General features: G+C 41.1%; 1 protein-coding gene across 3 annotated transcripts in view; it reads left to right on the top strand.

The window, feature by feature from the left end:
• The window catches only part of LOC148031806 (Zincin-like metalloproteases family protein), a 164,119-nt gene that overhangs the window by 126,942 nt on the left and 19,659 nt on the right, over positions 1–17,518 (top strand). For 2 of the 3 annotated variants that reach the window (XM_087685474.1, XM_087685475.1), the window contains exons 13-14: positions 10,312–10,437; positions 10,649–10,716. In XM_087685474.1, the coding sequence (XP_087541600.1) occupies positions 10,312–10,437; positions 10,649–10,716 (194 nt within the window). Of the gene's footprint in view, positions 1–10,311; positions 10,438–10,648; positions 10,721–10,970; positions 11,169–17,518 lie in introns of all 3 variants that reach the window. The other variant, XM_087685476.1, reaches the window with a different exon arrangement.

The following is a 17,518-nucleotide window of genomic DNA, read 5'->3' as shown; positions in this document are numbered from 1 at the left end:
TATGATACCCATATTGGGGGGGTCCCTAAATTCTAGGAGATCCCTAAATTTTAGGAGGTCCCTAAATTTTAGGAGCCTCGAATTAGCCTAAAAATGCTAGTCCTAAAAAATAGGGATGTCATTCTAAAAATAGTAAGTTCTGTACTCTGACTGTGCTTACTAAATTTGGTTGTTTCTATTCTTGACAGTATTCAACCCAAAAAGGAAGGCCATAGAGAAGAGACAAGTGTCAAGACACTTGTCACACAAGTTTCCAAGTGTCCCACCACTTGTCACATCTCATGACATGTGGCTGGACACTTGTCTTGTGCTACTCCACTTTCCCCTTTTGTACTAGCTCTCCCCTCTTCTATAAATAAGAGCTCGTTTTTCTTCATTCAACATCATTTTTCTTTGCTGTAAACTCATGTAAAGAACCCACAGATAGCCAGAAACTGGCCCCATCCATCCCCATCATCATCCCCCACTTCTCCATTATCAAATTCCTCCATATTCCCTCTTCTATCACTGCTGTTTTACAGGACAACAAGCCTGTAAATTCATTACAGCACCTCCTTCTCGAGCTCTTTCTTCCATTTTAGCTACAAGAAGCAAGCCCTGTCCATGTACTGCTGATCAACGATGGAGAAAGGCTGAATTCCCCTTTTTCTTCTCTCATACTGTAAAGAAATCAGTTCTTATCATTACATAATAGATAATGCATGTGTGTTTGTACATCCTTGCATGATCTTGTGAGAGTGAGAATTACTTCTTCTCACTCTCAGGTTGATTGTAACTGAGCTCTTCCCTAAGGGACTTGGGTTGAGCAAAAATACATTCCTTCGGGGGGGGTTGCCCATCTTCAACCCTCAATCTTGTCTCCATTACTTTTACATTTTTATGGCTGTAATTTTGTGAGTAATTTTCCTTTTTATCTTTAAGTGTTCATTCTCTTTTCTATTAAATCTCGAAAACAAGCAAATATCATAATTGTTAAGCATACTACGTTGTTCGGGGCGTTTACACAATGTGACCCCCAAATAGACATACTGCCTAACCATCTCCACTGGCTCTCCATCAAAAGTAAACTGGTGCTCAGCTCTTGTCACCCAAGCAACTGAAGTGTTAAATACCATAACTTTAGTTTTCCCAAGGTTCACCTTAAGATCTCTATCTTTGCAAAAAGCTGATAATGCATCCAAGTGTCTATTTAGTCCCTCAGGTGAGTCAGATATAAGTACAATATCATTGGCATAAAGCAGTAATGGTATCAGCACTCCAGCCAGGCTAGCTCCGGCTCCACTAGTTCTATCCATATATTCTGAAATTTCATCTATATACAGGCCAAAAAGTGTCGGTGAAAGTGGACAGCCTTGTTTCACCCCAATGGTGCTATTAACTGTATCTGAGATGCCCTCTGGTGTTCGTACTCTGCTTGTCACTATCTCATACAGGGCATAGATACTCCACTGTATCTCTACAGGCACATCAATGTTTTGCATTCTTCTCATGAGTCTAGCACATGGCACTGTGTCAAAGGCCTTGCGAAAGTCCACAAAACAGCAATAGATCTTTTTCTTGAATGCCTTGCCTTCTTCAATGATTGTCCTCAACGTAAAGATATGGTCTAGAGTTGTATATCCCCTTCTAAAGCCAGCCTGGCCTTTTGACCTCAGGCCATGCATCTCGGCTCATTCACTCAATGCTTGTTCCACGATAGAGCCATATATCTTGGCCAGCATGTGTCCAATCATGATAGTTCGGTAGTTACTAGGTAGCGCGGGGTCTCCCCTCTTAAAGAGCGGCACAATAATATGGTCTGACCAATAGGTTGGAAATCCCTCACAAACTGCCCTATTAAAGATGTGAGCCAGCGTTGGTGCCAGAATATCACAGGTATGCGTGAAGTGTTCAGCCACTAAACCCTCATGATCTTAGGCTCTTCCATTTTTCAGTTTCCATATGGCATTCCTTTCTTTTTTTTCTATGAAAAATCTGCAATTTGTTGGTCTTGAGGTTGAGGGGAGTGGCATAGGCTCTTGGCCAGGAATATCATAGAGTATGCAAGCATATCCATGCCAATCATCCGGTCTAGTAATTTGTAGGGGTGGCTGGTTCTCGTGCATCTTTTTCCATGCTCTCTTGTTGTCCTGCCCCAAGAACATGGAATACATTTCTGTTTCTAGTCTGCTCAGGTATTCCCGCTTCTTTTTGCGTACCAACCGTCTGAAGAGTGTTGGAGCATGCTTATGTGTACATATGCCAAGTGCCGTCTCTCGCTGAAAACGTGCTCGTGTCTCTCTGCACTCATCATCATACCAGCCATTTTGTGGGGCATTACCTCTTGGAGGTTTATCTGATGGTGTAGTGTGTGGGAAAACGTATGCTGCTGAAGTGTGTATTATCTTGGCCAACTGCCCTGTAAACTCATCCAGAGAGGCCTGTGTGTCTAGCTCCCTCAATGCATCTCGCACAATAGTGCTGTATATGTGTGAGGTCGCTTCCACAAAATCATAGCGTGGTAATTTTGGTCTGTGTGACTGTGCTTCGTGTATATGCCCATATTGCATTGTGAAAGTTAGAATAGCATGGTCTGCTACTAATCCAATTGGTTTGTCTGAGATTTCAAAGCTTTTTATGTCAGGTAGCAAGTTGGGTGATCCAATCAAATAGTCCACTGTGCTTGACCCTTTCTTGTTATTCCAACATGTGAAGCCATTAGATCTTGGCCATTGTGGTAGCCCGTTAAGGATGGCCACACCATGTGCACTTCCCAATGCCAGTAGGTGTGTTCCATATTCTGTTATCTCTCTATCTTGGGCTGATCTAACTAATCCCACTTCATCTAATGCAATATCTCTGAACATCTCATCACTAGTGTCAAAGAAAGCAGATTGGTTGTTTCCTGTGCGTGCATTAAAGTTTCCCGCTAGTAGAACATCCCCAATTCTCATGTATCCCATTATGTTCTCATATAGTGGTGTATACGGGGATGCCTCTTTAGGGGCAAACTTAGAGTATGCAGGGGGAAAATAGCATATGGCAATATACATGTCTCGAGTTCTGCTTGTACGTAACCTGATCCACATGTATCTTGCCTCCACATCTCTATGTACCACTTGGACTGTATCTCGGAGCTCTTCTCTGAATAGAATTGCCACATCTCCTGATCCCCTCATCCCTCCACGCCATCTAAGCTGAGGGCGATATACACTTTTCCATCTATATCCATACACATCAGGTATCTTTACATTGATGTGTCTCAGTATACATAGCAATGTCTATCCCTTTGAAAGTATCCTCAAAATAACCTACATTTGTCTTAAGGGAGCCATTGCAATTCCACAGTGTGAACTTCAGGGTCTCATAGGCCGCACACCGTCATGCCGTCCTTTTCTCTGTGATGATGACTCTTCCATCTCTATATATAGCCCATTTACCTGCTTTCCGTGCCTCTAGAACATGTGGCATATTTTCCCTCCTGTGGGCTAACTGGGCTGGGGTGAGGTCTTCATCTAGGTAGATCTTTTCTCCTTTGAGAGAAATCCTCTTGGAGAGAAAGGCGCTCTTCTTTTCCAGATCTCCAAACTTCAAGATAAGGACTTTTGTTTTTGTGTCAGCTTTCTCGACTCGCCAAGCCCCAATGATGGGTACATCTATAGCTCTAATTTTGGTGGCAAGAGCTATAGCATCTTCAATTGGGGAGCTTTTCTCATCTAGTCCAACCACTCTTACGCGGAGTGCGCATGCCCGTCTTTTTGCCTCTTCTTCCAAGGTGGCATTCATAGCTTCCACTTTGTTGCCATGCATTCCTTTGTTCTTTTTTGCCACATCTATCCATTGTGCATTTTCTTTAACGATATTCTCAACATTCTCCATTTTCTTTTGGGTGCCTTCCACCACACTTGCATAGGTGTGCATATCCTTTTCTAAAACATCCATTTCTTTTTGTAGTTCCGGTGTGGTTTGTGGTTCCTTTTGTGCGTCCAGTTTCTTTTTGCATTCCTCTAGTTCTTCTTGTAGATTAGAGATCAATGAGTCTTTCTCTGCCATGCGTGCATCTAATGTTTGTTGCATCTCCTTTTTTAGTTCTTCCATCATTTCAGCTTGAACCCGCTCTTGTATGTTCTTCCATCATTTCAGCTTGAACCCGCTCTTGTATATCCTTTTCCATTTCCTTCCTCATGGTACGTATTTCAGCACGGAGTATGGTCAACATCTCCTCATATAGTGTTTCATTAATTTTGCGGAATGTCTTCCCATATCTACTCGACCCTGGAGAGACATTCCGATCTCGGGTTTTACACCCATAGGTTTTGTATCTCGTGTTCTTTGGCAGTGTATGAAACATTGTCTCCATGGTTGGTTTTGTGTTTCCTTCATTGTCAGTTTCTTCCATCGTAATTATAGTATGCGCTATAGCATAAAACTGTTTACAGTCTGAGTAGAGTAGTAAACCAGTGACATAAACTATCACTCTAGCATGAATTGTCAGTATGTCATAGACTGTCAATGTGACTGCATCATAAGATATGACTGTAGCATGAAATGTTAATGTGCGTCAGTCTGAAATCACGCATGTTTCCAGTCCACACAGCATGCAAGGTTCACATTAGTCTGAGTACATCTGTAATCTCAGTGCATTCACAGTATCTGCATTCATGTCAGTCTGAGAGAGTGTCTGCAATCTGAGAGAGTGTCTACATTCGTCATTGCTGCCACAGTACATTCACAGTGTCTACATTCATGTTAGTTTGCATTCGTGTCAGTCTGAGAGAGTGTCTGCATTCATTACTGTTGCCACAGTACATTCACAGTGTCTGCATTCATGTCAGTTTGAGAGTGTCTGCAATCTGAGAGTGTCTGCATTTGTCACTGCTGCCACAATACATCTGTCTTTGCTGCCACAACATTCATTCGTCGCTGCTGCCACAGTCCGTTCGTCACAATGCATTCGTCAAACTACATTCGTCAGACTTCATTCGTCAAAGTACACTGCTCTGCCCGATATGTGTGCTGGTGTCACATCTGTCTTGTTTGCATCGGGCTCGTCATGCCTGTTGCGTCAGCATCCGTCCGTTGTGCCCGTCACACCAGCATCACGCAGCTCACGGTCCCATCACACCCGTCTCGTTAGCGTCACGCCCACCACGTCACGCCCGTCACGCCAGGCGCCAGCTCCCCGTCGCGTCAGCTCCTCGTCACGCCAGGCGCCAACTCCCCGTCATGCCAGGCCTCAGCTCCCCGTCACTCCAGACGTCAGCTCTGCTATGGCAAATGTGCACGAATGGCTACCTGTCCAAGGAGATATGTTAATTTGGAGATCAAGGAGCACATGAGAGGAGAGCCAAAGAAACAGAAAGAGTTTTTTGTATTTATTGTAGAATAGAATAGAAAGGTTGCTTGCATGAGGGACCTTACATTAAATGGGTTAAGTGTTTGGCACTAAAACCACGCTTCCTTCTTGGAAAGGGTGGTAATTTCCTGATTAAGTACGTAAATACAGTAATCAGCAAATGAATATGTCTTAAAATGCACAAATTACCTTAATAATCTCGGACATTGCACGCCTGAAAATTGACACCCCTTTTGGTATTTTATTAACTAGATTTACTAATGGAATGAGCACAAGCTAAGATTCACAATCTCCTTTGCTGTTCCAAAAGCCTCTTTATTGTAGCAACAATCAGCAATCAATTTGGGCCAATTGCCCTTTGATTTTTCACCTAGGACTTGCATGAATGGAATCTCCAAATGGCCAAATGCTGTCCCAAATTATAATGAATGGGCTAGCATCTGAATTCCCTACTAATTATAGAAATTTCAGGTGTTCAATTTAGTATACAATGCCTTAACCAATTGTCACAAGTCTTGAGGTGGCTATCAAACCTTAATTTCTACAAAAATTCAGGGTTTAGAGTAGAGATTTCTCTATTTTCCACCAAATTTCATTAAGAGCTACTCAAAATGATTGAGAAATGCTGAGATCTCCTAAGAATGGGTTGGAGAAGGTGAGAAAAAAGGCAAGATGATAGAGAAAGAACCAAGATGAGAGAGGAAACTCTAAATTTTACCTGTTGTCTACTCCAACTTGCATTTAATGCAGCCAGCTACTAGTAAACACCTCCAAAATGCTATCAGCTAACCAGCAATGCTGTTGCTAGCCCTTGGAAGGTGACTCCATGCTATCCCTTGCTTGTTGAGGCCCCCAGATGGCTATCTTGTGCAACAAATTGCTGTTCTCTGATAAAAAAATGGATTAGTAGTTCTCTCTCTCTCTCTCTCTCTCTCTCTCTCTCTCTCTCTCTCTCTCTCTCTCAAACTGTAAAACTAATTGAATGGCTGAAACCCAGCCCCCAAAAACGTTTTCTTAGTTTGCATGGGCATTGTTGCCAAGTGGCATCCTTGTAAACCCATTTTTCAACATTATCCAGTCATTTAATGAAATTTCAAAATTAAATAATCCTGAAAATTAATTTCAGCTATTCTAACCTTGCCCAAAATTAAAAGTGCCCATTCATAATTAAATTGGCTAGGCCATTTGCAACCTGGAGTGGTCTCCAATCTCTGCTGACCTTTAGAGTGGCATTAATTAATGAATTAATGCTAGTCTCTAATGTCACCACTAATACTTATTGGCCAAATAATTATCGTAGAGTCGCAATTGACACCAACTAACCCCCAAAGCCTAGCTTGCATAACTTATCACAATTTTTGCCTTTGACACCCACCGTATCCTTGGGGTCCTTGGCCTGTTACCATGAAATAAATGCCGTGTATCACATGCTAAATAAACTGGCACATTTGATTAATAACTTAATCGAATGTTATCAGTAAGATTAAAGCATCTCAAAATTTCACATCCCCATGACAGGCCCCCCCTTTGAAATCCCTGCAATTATCCTCAATTACATATCATTGCGCCAAAGGAAAAGCACACTGCACTAGAATTTCCATAAGGCATCACGGTCACAACGTTGTGCACTTTTGTCCAACCATGCTACATGACGCAAACCTGTTGGAAATTTTCAGTGAGCATATATATAGGGTAAAACTGAAAATGAGTCTTGAGTGTTGGTAGAAACTCATTGTATTTATCCATAACTCATGTTTCTCAACTATTCTAACTTCAGAACCATAGTAAAGCATATTCTTAGCATAAACTATGGCTGAAACTATCAATGACATTTACTTATATGGTGTTGTTCATGGGACCAGCTATAAACCATTGAAATTTGAGGATAATTTGATCGTGAATTGATCATTTGCTGATCTGAGAACTAATCACAAACTGTTGCAAATATGCCTCCAAATTGATCATAATCTGATGCAAAAGTATAGTTTCAGTGCACGGGTAAAACTCATACTCATCTGCATACATCTGAGTATGACTATTACACTAAGTAGTGACCTCATAGTAGATATATTGTTAGCACAATACCTTGGATACATGCTAAATACATTGAAGATCCACTACATACAAGAGCTGTCCACAACTAGTAGAGTGGAAGTGCTACCTCCCCCTTGAGCATTAGGCAATACTCCAGACCCCTTCTCTTCTGAACCTAACTGAGCTCGAATTGAAGTCGACTCTAACTCAAAGGCATCTAGGTAAAACTCGAACAATTGAGGATGGTCTACCAAGTCATCCTCTTCTATCCATTTTGCATCTATTGATGAAACAATGCTGAATAGCCCCTGATATGTACTTGACATGCTAGAAGCACCAAATGCATTAGGAAACATTCTTGTTTGCTTACTTTGGACCGTTGCAATGTGACTTTGTATGGGAATTTGCATACTACCAGCCATACCAAGATACATTTTCCTCATACATTGCATACATTAATAGCTACTTTTTTTCCTTATAACCAACACTATACGGAGCATTTGTATGACTAGCATTAATTCCATGAGTCCCAAACACAATGGGCTTCATATATGCATTGTAAAACTTGCCACTTTGTGCCCCAATATCATGCCGACATTGTTATACATGGGGTTATGCATACTACTAGCCATAGGCGAATACATTGGGCCTTGCACACCATACATTGGTTGCTGCATACCATAAGGAGTAGTGCCTTACATCCCCGAATGTGGCCCCTGACCTACCATAGCATGGAGACTAGTACGACGACCAAAGTACCTTGGCTGTCTCATCATTGCATGCATGTCATGCTGTCCAAAAAGCATTGGATTGTCACTTTCAAGTTGGCCTTGTATATGCATCAATTGTCCCAATGGCATCATTTGCTTATGCTCACTGCCCACATTTAGAACATCATCCTGTTATATTGGCTCTTCTTTCATTGCATCTTGCTATCTTGAAGCTCTTGAAGACGATTTCCTCTTCTTGCCTTTGCTACCCTCCTCAAATGGGTTCAAGTGCATGAAATGAGGATCATTTGCCAATTGCATAAACATTTCAGCTACTGTCTTTAGCTGATCTTTAAACTCGTCATCAAATTTATCTTGCTCTTGCTAGTCATAAGCTTTTGAAGGCCTAGAAGGACCCACATTTTGGTCTAAACCAACATTATCAGCTTGCTATCCATCCTGCCTGCCTTGTTCAAGATCAAGCTTTGCATTTTCCCCAACATTTTATGAATTTTCAGATTGGGAGGCATTATCCCTACTTGATCCCTTCTCACTATCTGAAGACATTCTTGATGTAATGGTCAGCTGAATATAATTTCAGAACCAGAGCAAAGCTTTACAACTTTTGCCTTTGATACCCACAGCATCCTTGGGGTCCTTAGCCTGTTACCATGAAATAACTACCATGTGTATTGCGTGCTAAATAGCCTTCCACATTTGATTAATAACTTAATCAAATGTTATTAGCAAGATTAAAGCATCTCAAAATTTCATGTCCCCGTGACAGGCACCAAGATAATAACAATAAAAAATCAAAGAAGAAGTGGGATGCTTCACACATGACATTGGTATACCAAAGGGACATTATACAAGAAGGATAGGTCAGTCAATGAGAAGGTTCGACCAGCCACGCCAATCAATGAAACACCACACCTAACAATCGAAAGGCACGAGCCAGCCATACAAACCCAGAAACTAACAAACATGACTATTAGGTCCAAGCCTGCCATGTGGTCATGTAGACTGACGGAGAGTCCGTCCACCAGACTCGTCACCATCTAATTGACTTAGAGTCGTGTCTGATAGATTGACAATCCCTTCTTTGCACAACAAGTGAGATTCCCTCCCTACACCAAGCATTGATAGAGATTGTTCATATGGTCCTACAGATATAGTAGACATTACATGCCGACTTTGAGTACATGACAAGGAGGAGCATGGTTGTCATGTTTGATGGCATTCAATTGGTACCGTCCAATACTAGTATGGTACCAATTGGATTAATAAACCTTGGACCTATGTCTGATGAAAAATATCGTACATATAATAATGCCTATACTAAATGTTGGAACTCAAAATAATATACTTTAAACATTTAGAAACTTTATACCAAGAGTTTACATATTAAGAGATTGAGGATAGAGAGGATGGCCGATGGAATTTTTGAAAGTGGAGATAGGGTGGAGATATGGCGAAGGAGAGCTTGAGGGAGTGGGGTTAGAGAGCTTGAGGAGAGTGTTTAAGATTAGAGAGCTTGAAATTTAAATTTGAAATTAGAGGGAAAAGAGATAGAGAGAATATATTACTAGAAGGGCGGCAAGGGAGAGAGAGAGAGAGAGAGATTGGGGGTATGTACAAGTGTATTGTGGAGAGGAAGCCTAAACAACACCTGCAACCCCAAAATTAACCCCAAATGGTCACAAATGGGCACTTTGAAACAGTCGAAAATTTTCCATCGGATGCCATCAAACGTGATTGGACATGTCATACTAGACAGGATGAATCGGACAAGATGCTTTTCTTTATACTAGTCCTTTTAGAGTTTGGCTGAGGGTCCTATGATGATTCTCTACGCCGTCCCACCTCCCTTCCCTTTTTTTCTTTTTGTTGTGTGTTTGGGGGGAGGGGGGACCTTGGTATTGGTCATGCAACTTTGAAGAAATGGATCTTATACATGCAACAAGAATTAAAGGTAGTCCTCGAATCATTTGGGTGAATGCAACCTTTACTTTGGGTTTAACTTTTAGAAGGCAAGATTGATGTGGAAGGGCCAGTTTCTTTTAATTGTCTTAATTTTGTTCTCTTTGGGAAGTATACTAAAAGTGTTTTGTGGTAAACCAATTCCTCCTTTGTGTTTCGTGACTGTTTTCTAGTGGTTTGGTACGGGGTGCAACAGTTTGGATGTGTCTGTTCTTTTTCTATAAAACTAAGCTTCTATTGATATTTGAACAGGTGGTTGCTCTTGTCTGCAATTTTTCTAGGCCTTCTGCAGCATCTTGCTCAATCTTGAATCATTGGGAGTTGGAAACCTTATTTCACGAGTTTGGCCATGCTCTTCACTCACTGCTAACAAGAACTGTGAGTAAGCTGTAGGGTTGGGTTGGTATACATGTGTCTAGTGATGCATCCAATGCCATTCTAAAGAGGATATCTTTGGCTAAAGATTGTGGCTTTGTTGAAAGCATTCATGCACATGATCTCTTCAGATCTATTATTGATTGGAACTGATTTCCATGGCTTTTTTATTGTTCAATTTGTTTTTTGGTTTCGGGCGGCCATGTACATGCAGGATTATCAGCATTTGTCTGGAACAAGGACAGTCCTCGACTTTGTAGAAATCCCATCCAACCTCTTTGAGTATGTGGGTTACTGTCTCAAGTTGCAATCTTTTACTAGTCATCAAAACCCAGATGTTTCTATCCTTTCAGTATGTCTCTAGATGTTGACTTTGGCAAGTGAGCATAATTTTGGCTATGGTTGATCAGTAAATATAATGCTGTTAGGCATAGTTAACTATGATGATAAAAGTGAGAATGGAGATGCAAAAGACGTGTGTTGAAGCAATGCCTGGTTATACAAGCAAGGTACTAAAACTAGTAAACTTATTGTAGAACCTTTTTTTAAAGACAAGAGACAGATGTTTTGGTGATGAACAGCTCATATATTTTCCGAAGGTAAGGTCAATGATACAGCAATCCATCAACCATAAGAAAGAAAAGTCGTATTTAATACAAGGGCTGCAACAATCAGGCAGTCTGTAATGCCTAACCATGTGGGACTCCCAAGTGGAGGAAGGTGTCAGCATCCAGGTACAAGTAAAGGTCTTCTCCTTTTCTCTTCATGTGCTGAAAGTTGCCATGTAATTTTTCCTATTTCCTGTGGAGCATGCAAACAATCTGTATCGAAATCCTAAATAGAGTTTTTTCTGATGCGAATGTCCTCTAGATTGCATCTCACAATCAATATGAACTACCCAATAATATGAGCACAACTATGTCCTGTAGTCTATCTACCAGAAGTCTAGAGTAGCAATCAAGATCAACTGCAGACTATAAGTGAGAAACTTGTTGCTCTCATGTCTTTGTCATCGTCTCACCTATTATGGAAAACTATGTCGAGGGTTCATCTCTACACCTCTTGGGCTGTATAGTATTCCCACAAGTAGTGTCTTGATGTTGTTTTCTTTAGCACTTGACATCTAACATAAACTACTGGGAATTCACCATAACAAACTTCTAAGCTATGTGCCATCTGCCAAGCTACCATGTGGTATCAACTAAAGGAAGGATCCTTATTTGTAGGTCCTATTTTTATGCTTCCCTAGGTAATTTCCAACAGGAACTCTATGTTAAAAGCTAGTTTTATGCATATAGTGGGTATTAGGCACTGTATTTATGTCCATTTGATGAGCTTTAATGGGTGCCACATTTAGACCCTAGGGTGGCCTATTCATAGCCACTGCCTTTCTCTTTTCAGTGAAAAGAAAGTGCTACTAATAAGACCTCAAAGAAAATCTCACTAATGTACAATATGAAAGTATAAGGAACCTTGTAATGAGTAGCTAAGTAAATTACCAATACAATGGTTGTGTGAACAACCAATATAGTGAGCTATAATGCTAGACCATTTCAGGGGCAGTATGAAACAAGGTGCTAGAGTCCCATGTCCGTAGGAAGGTATCTCTCCTGAGTGTCCTTGCATCCTCTCCCATCTCCTTTGGAGAGAGAGAGGATGGTTTCCATCCAAAGCCTCAAAAGGGTATTTTTTGTGGATACATCTTGAAGGTCTATAGCATGGCTGCACCTTGCAATCCAAATGTACAAAGCAATAATACTAGCAATCAGCTCCTATTTGTGACAATGTCCTTGGGTCCATTGTGTCTGCAAGTAATCTAGAGTAATATCCAGCTCAGAAGTTGCCTAATCATAAAGAAAGAAAGGCTCCCCTGAACATCCTAATATCCAGATGTTGGGTGTCTCTTTGTGACCTAAGCTACAGGCCCTTATGATGCGATCATAGTCTCTATTATTCTGCGAAAGATCATCTTAGGGGCTTTCCTCCATACGTGGGCTTGGGGACAACCCATTAGCAGTGCGTCCATGTCTCATGTGGCTCACCACATCTCACACATCACTACCAAGCTCCTCTGAGATTATATCCATAGGTAGATTGATATCTTCCTAGACCTAAAATTGTCATCTAGCCTTCTCCAAAAGTGTGATAAAAAACGATCTGAGATACCCTATCTATGCCAATAAGAGGTGGCTTCTAGTTGTGCCTAGGTCCTTTGCTCATTCGAATCCTCCTCCTTAGCTTGGTAGTTGTAGCCAAAGCATGTCACTTGGCCTATCATGGAATGGGTCCCTCCACACTCACTCGCTTGGATCCCACTGTAATCTGTGGAGGGCCCTCCTCTAATAAGCCCAGTGTTTGGGTCGATGCACCATTTTCTTTCTCTCAGGTCTTGACTCCACTATAGGCTGTATATGTTGCCCTCCACTGTTTTTCTGTACAAGTATCATTGCATTGCCTGACATCATTGGAAAGAGGAAGATTAGAGGCACTCTGTATGGTCAATGGTGCTCAATTGCCACTTAAGGGGCCTTGTAATGACTGATAGGAACTATATATGCCAGAATGGCAATAAAACATGAAAGCATTATGGATAGTCCAATTATGCCAACATCCCCTAAAGCGTAGAAAACGGACAACCAACAGTACACGTGGCTGCACAGATCTGTAAATTTGCTTGTGTTTCCATTATGCACGCTTACATGGTATCAAATGTGAGCAAGGCGCTTTCTGTGTCTGCTTTTGTGTGATTGCAGGTGCTTCACCTCTGCATTGACGTTTTTGGAGCTGTTAAGATTGTGTTTTCTATCGACATTGCTGCTGCTCTCTACATTTCAGCCTGTCCTGGCATCATCTAATATGGGCGGTCTGTTTTGGAGGTGGCAAAGAGCATCCACTTGACTTCCTTTTAGAAATAAGCTGCCAACTTGTGTCTTGGGGTGACTTATTGCTCTTCTGAACTAACTTTTATGCCTTCCTAGCTGTTGTTTTGGGCTGGACTGCTGATATCATGGTAATCTGCTGATTTTTTTGCTGCCTATGCTGACATTTTCACTTTTCAACTGTTTTTTGGACTTCAATTGTTAACATGTGCCAATGCTTCACTATTGTTAATGATGTTTTGCAGGTCCTATGTGTTTGTTCACCTGCCTTTACACTTTTCACATCCTAACCATCGCTTTTTTGCTTGAGAGAGGCTCTTCTGTGTCTTATTCAGTGCTAACACTCCTCTATTCACTGTTGCTCATAATCTCTTGGATTCTTTGTATTTTCTGTCCGTGTGACTGAACTAATGACCTTCTGAAATTTTAAACTTTCTTTGATTTGGGTTTCTTTGATTGTTCAGTTGCCCTAGGTATCTCTCTCTACCTTTCTTTTTTTTCCAGAGAAGAGAAAATTATATTGAAACTCCAAGGTAAAATTCAAAATACAAAGCAGCCCTGTAAGGGACTTCATATTGGAAAATATATAACAAGGGGGAAGTCTATTACAAAGTTTTGAATGAATAGCCAATCGGGAGATCTAAAATACCAGATCATGTGTGTTTGGAAAAGGAAGAAAGTGCCAGAATCCCATGTCTTGAGAAAAGCATTTCATCTCCTCATAGTCTCCGAACTGCCCTGTAGTCTCTCCCATCATCTGCGAGGAGTATGTATAATCAATATCCAGAGCTTGGAGACAGTCTTTGTGGTAGATATGTCCAAAAAATCAATAGCCTAGCTATATTTGGCTGTCCACTTGTTAAATCAGAAATGGCAGCTATCAGCTCAGCACACAGAGTATAGACAGTAGAGAGAGTGAGAGTGTAGACACAGCTCGACACTTGATTAGATTCAAAGTGTGCAAGTGAAAGTACAAAAGTACAACCCTTAGACTTTAGGGTTGTGTAAGTGCCTTAAGGTCCATTCACACACGAAAGTGTGTCATGTGATATAAGTGACCGTATTGTGTAACATAAATACACAAATAAAGAGTAATATAACTTGGGAAAAAATCCCTCTTACAGAGAGTAAAATGTGCCTCAGTGTCCTACTACGGATCACCGACACTCCTATGTGAGCCTAGGTGTGAGTAAAACCCAACAAACTCCCCTGGAGTGAAAAGTGATCAGCATGCAAGGATCATCCACCAAAGGAGATCAAATTTGAAGCATTGCAAAGGAAGAGATTTGGTGAAGATGTCTAACACATTGTTGTTGGTAGGACAATAGACAAGAGGCCGATATCCCCTACTTGTTGCCTCTCTGACAAAGTGATAGTGTATCTCTGTGTGTTTCGTATGTGCATGAAACACTAGGTTCCATGCCACTGCAATGGCACTCTGACTGTCAGTAAACAGAGTAGGCCGTGTGATAGCTACGTCAAGATCAGCCAACAAACATCTCAATCATGCACATTCAACTGTAGTAGTGAAAGATGCCTTGTATTTAGCTTCACAAGAAAATGTGTCAACAGTGGATTGTTTCTTACTAAGACAAGAAATGCAAGAAGAACCAAGAAAGAAACAATTTCCATTTGTACAGTAAACAGAGTAGGCCGTGTGATAGCTACATCAAGATCAGCCAACAAACATCTCAATCATGCACATTCAACTGTAGTAGTGAAAGATGCCTTGTATTTAGCTTCACAAGACAATGTGGCAACAGTGGATTGTTTCTTACTAAGACAAGAAATGCAAGAAGAACCAAGAAAGAAACAATTTCCATTTGTAGAGTGATATGAATCAAAATCACCAACCCAATCAGAATCACTGTAAGCATGTAACTGCAACAGCTCTCCCTTTTCTTTTTTGCAAATAAAATGTGGCTAATTATATTACTTCAAAAAAAACCATGAATACAAGTACTCATGCTCAGCAAACTAGTTGGAGTTAATGCAGAGTCACAAATATATCAGATGTACAAGCCTCTCAAGGCGGTCTAGGGGGGATGGGGGCAAGAAGCCATGGAGAGGGGGGTGTATTGCCTTTTGGGGCTGCTTGCCTGCATCTCGAAAAACAGGTCTTGGCCACCCCAAGTGCACATGAAATGACAACAGAGCTCCTGACGAGCCCTAGACTCGCACTGTACTTGATCCCATCGGTGCAACAGCCCCCCCTTGGCATAGAGCAATCCAAGAGTCTTGGTGCCTTGCAAGTAACGAAAAACGTGCTTCACAACTTGCCAATGTGACATGCGTGGGCTATGCGTATAGTTGCTTAGTGTTGAAACTACAAACTGAATATTTGGTAGTGTCTTGCATAAATAAATTAGGCATCCAACTGTTGGAGCATATGTATGAATATCAAACAAATCAGTGTCATCATGCAAAGACAGCTTGAGTCCAATCTCCACCATCAATGTGCTAATTGGCTTGCAAGCTTGAAAGCCAAATGTCTCAAGGAGGTATGCGTATAGTTGCTTAGGGTTGAAACTACAAACTGAATATTCTGCAACCCATCCATTATGTTGTGGAGTATATGCAGTAGTATACTGAAATGCAATGCCTTTTTGCTTCAGAAAAATATTTAGCAAGGAAAGTTCCCCCTTTGGTATGAACGGATAATCTTGATCTGATAGCCAAATTGATTTTCCACAAGTACAGTAAAAGCTAAAATAACATCATACACTTCTGACTTTTTCACCAATGAATAGACCCAACAAAAACGAGTAAAGTCATCAATGATGGTGATGAAATACTAGTATCCACCCAATGATTTTGTCTGCATGGGTCCACACACATCCAAATGCACAATTTGCAACTTCGTTGTAGCTCGAAAACCAACATTACAAGCAAAAGAAAATTGATGCATTTTCCCAAAATGCATCCCTCACAAATGTGCTTAAGAGGTCTCTCCAAGAGAGGTAAGCCTTGCAACATCTGAGTATGTTGCATAAGCATCAAACTGCCATAGTTAACATGCCCCATTCAAGCATGTCACAACTCTACCTATGACATAACAAGAGTAATAGTAAATACCAAATATACTAAATGATCAATCGAATAAGCATCTAATTCATAAAGTCCATGACATAATGTGCCAGTAAGTACCAAAGTCAAGAATTCCTTATCCTTGACCATGCATTTATCATTATCAAATGTGACTTGCACTTCACACTTTGCTAAAGAAGAAATAGACAACAAATTCTTCTTTATTCCTGGCACATATAATGCATCCTGTAAACAGAGGGTAGAGCCATCAAATGGCTTTTAAGACAATCTCTCCAATACCTCTAATTATATAAGATACATTGTTGGCACATTGCAAAGATTTGCCAACAGGATTTGCAACAATAGAGGCTAAAAATTCCCTACGAGATGTTTAGAAGCATCACTGTCAAAGAACCAAGTGCTAGTATCCTCTGTATAGCTAAATGCTCACAATTTGCTCACAATTTGTCATAAACAACAAGCTGAAATAGTTTCTGATGTGGCTGGCGATGAGCGGATGATCAGATGGCAGTAGATGATGATGTCGCCAGCAGCTGACGTCAGCATAGATGAAGGTGCTAACAGCAGGAGCAAACACAGATGGCAGTAGATGATGATGTCGCTAGCAGCTGACGTCAGCATAGATAAAGGTGCCAACAGCAGGAGCAAACACGGATGGAGTGCGAGCAATCTCGAGGGCTGGACAGCTACGTGGGAGGAGGTTGATGGCTGAAATCTGCACGTTGTCGGAGGGATTTTTGTCGAAAGGTCGAATCCACTAGGGATCAGAAGTAGAAGGAAGTAGAGATAGGAGATGGAAGAGAAGATAGAGAACACTACAAAGACAAATCACAATGAATTGAATCAATATGTATTGAAAGAACCTGGAATCTTCGCACTACTCAGAAGCAATCTCCAGGCATTAGATCTCCTGGAGCTTTTTCGTAGAACAAAACGTGCATAAAAATTAAAGCTCCTTCTCTGCTGCTTGGAACCCAAATCTGATAGCTCCATTGGCTCCAAAAGGGAGGTAAAACTGTAGGACACCTGCTCACAGATCTCCTAGATCACTCCGTTTACAGCGATCGTGATGCGCGCAATTTCGCGAGTCTGTCCCGCTTGTGAAAATCCCCTAATTGACTAAAAAAGCAACTAGCTTTTTGTATACCATTTTAATC

Source organism: Lygodium microphyllum, chromosome 9 (genome assembly GCF_053477565.2).
Source record: "Lygodium microphyllum isolate KBCC chromosome 9, Lygodium_microphyllum_v1.1.10, whole genome shotgun sequence".
NCBI lineage: Eukaryota > Viridiplantae > Streptophyta > Polypodiopsida > Schizaeales > Lygodiaceae > Lygodium > Lygodium microphyllum.
The sequence above is the reverse complement of the archived record's forward strand: the minus strand, read 5'-3'. Positions and strand labels throughout refer to the sequence as shown.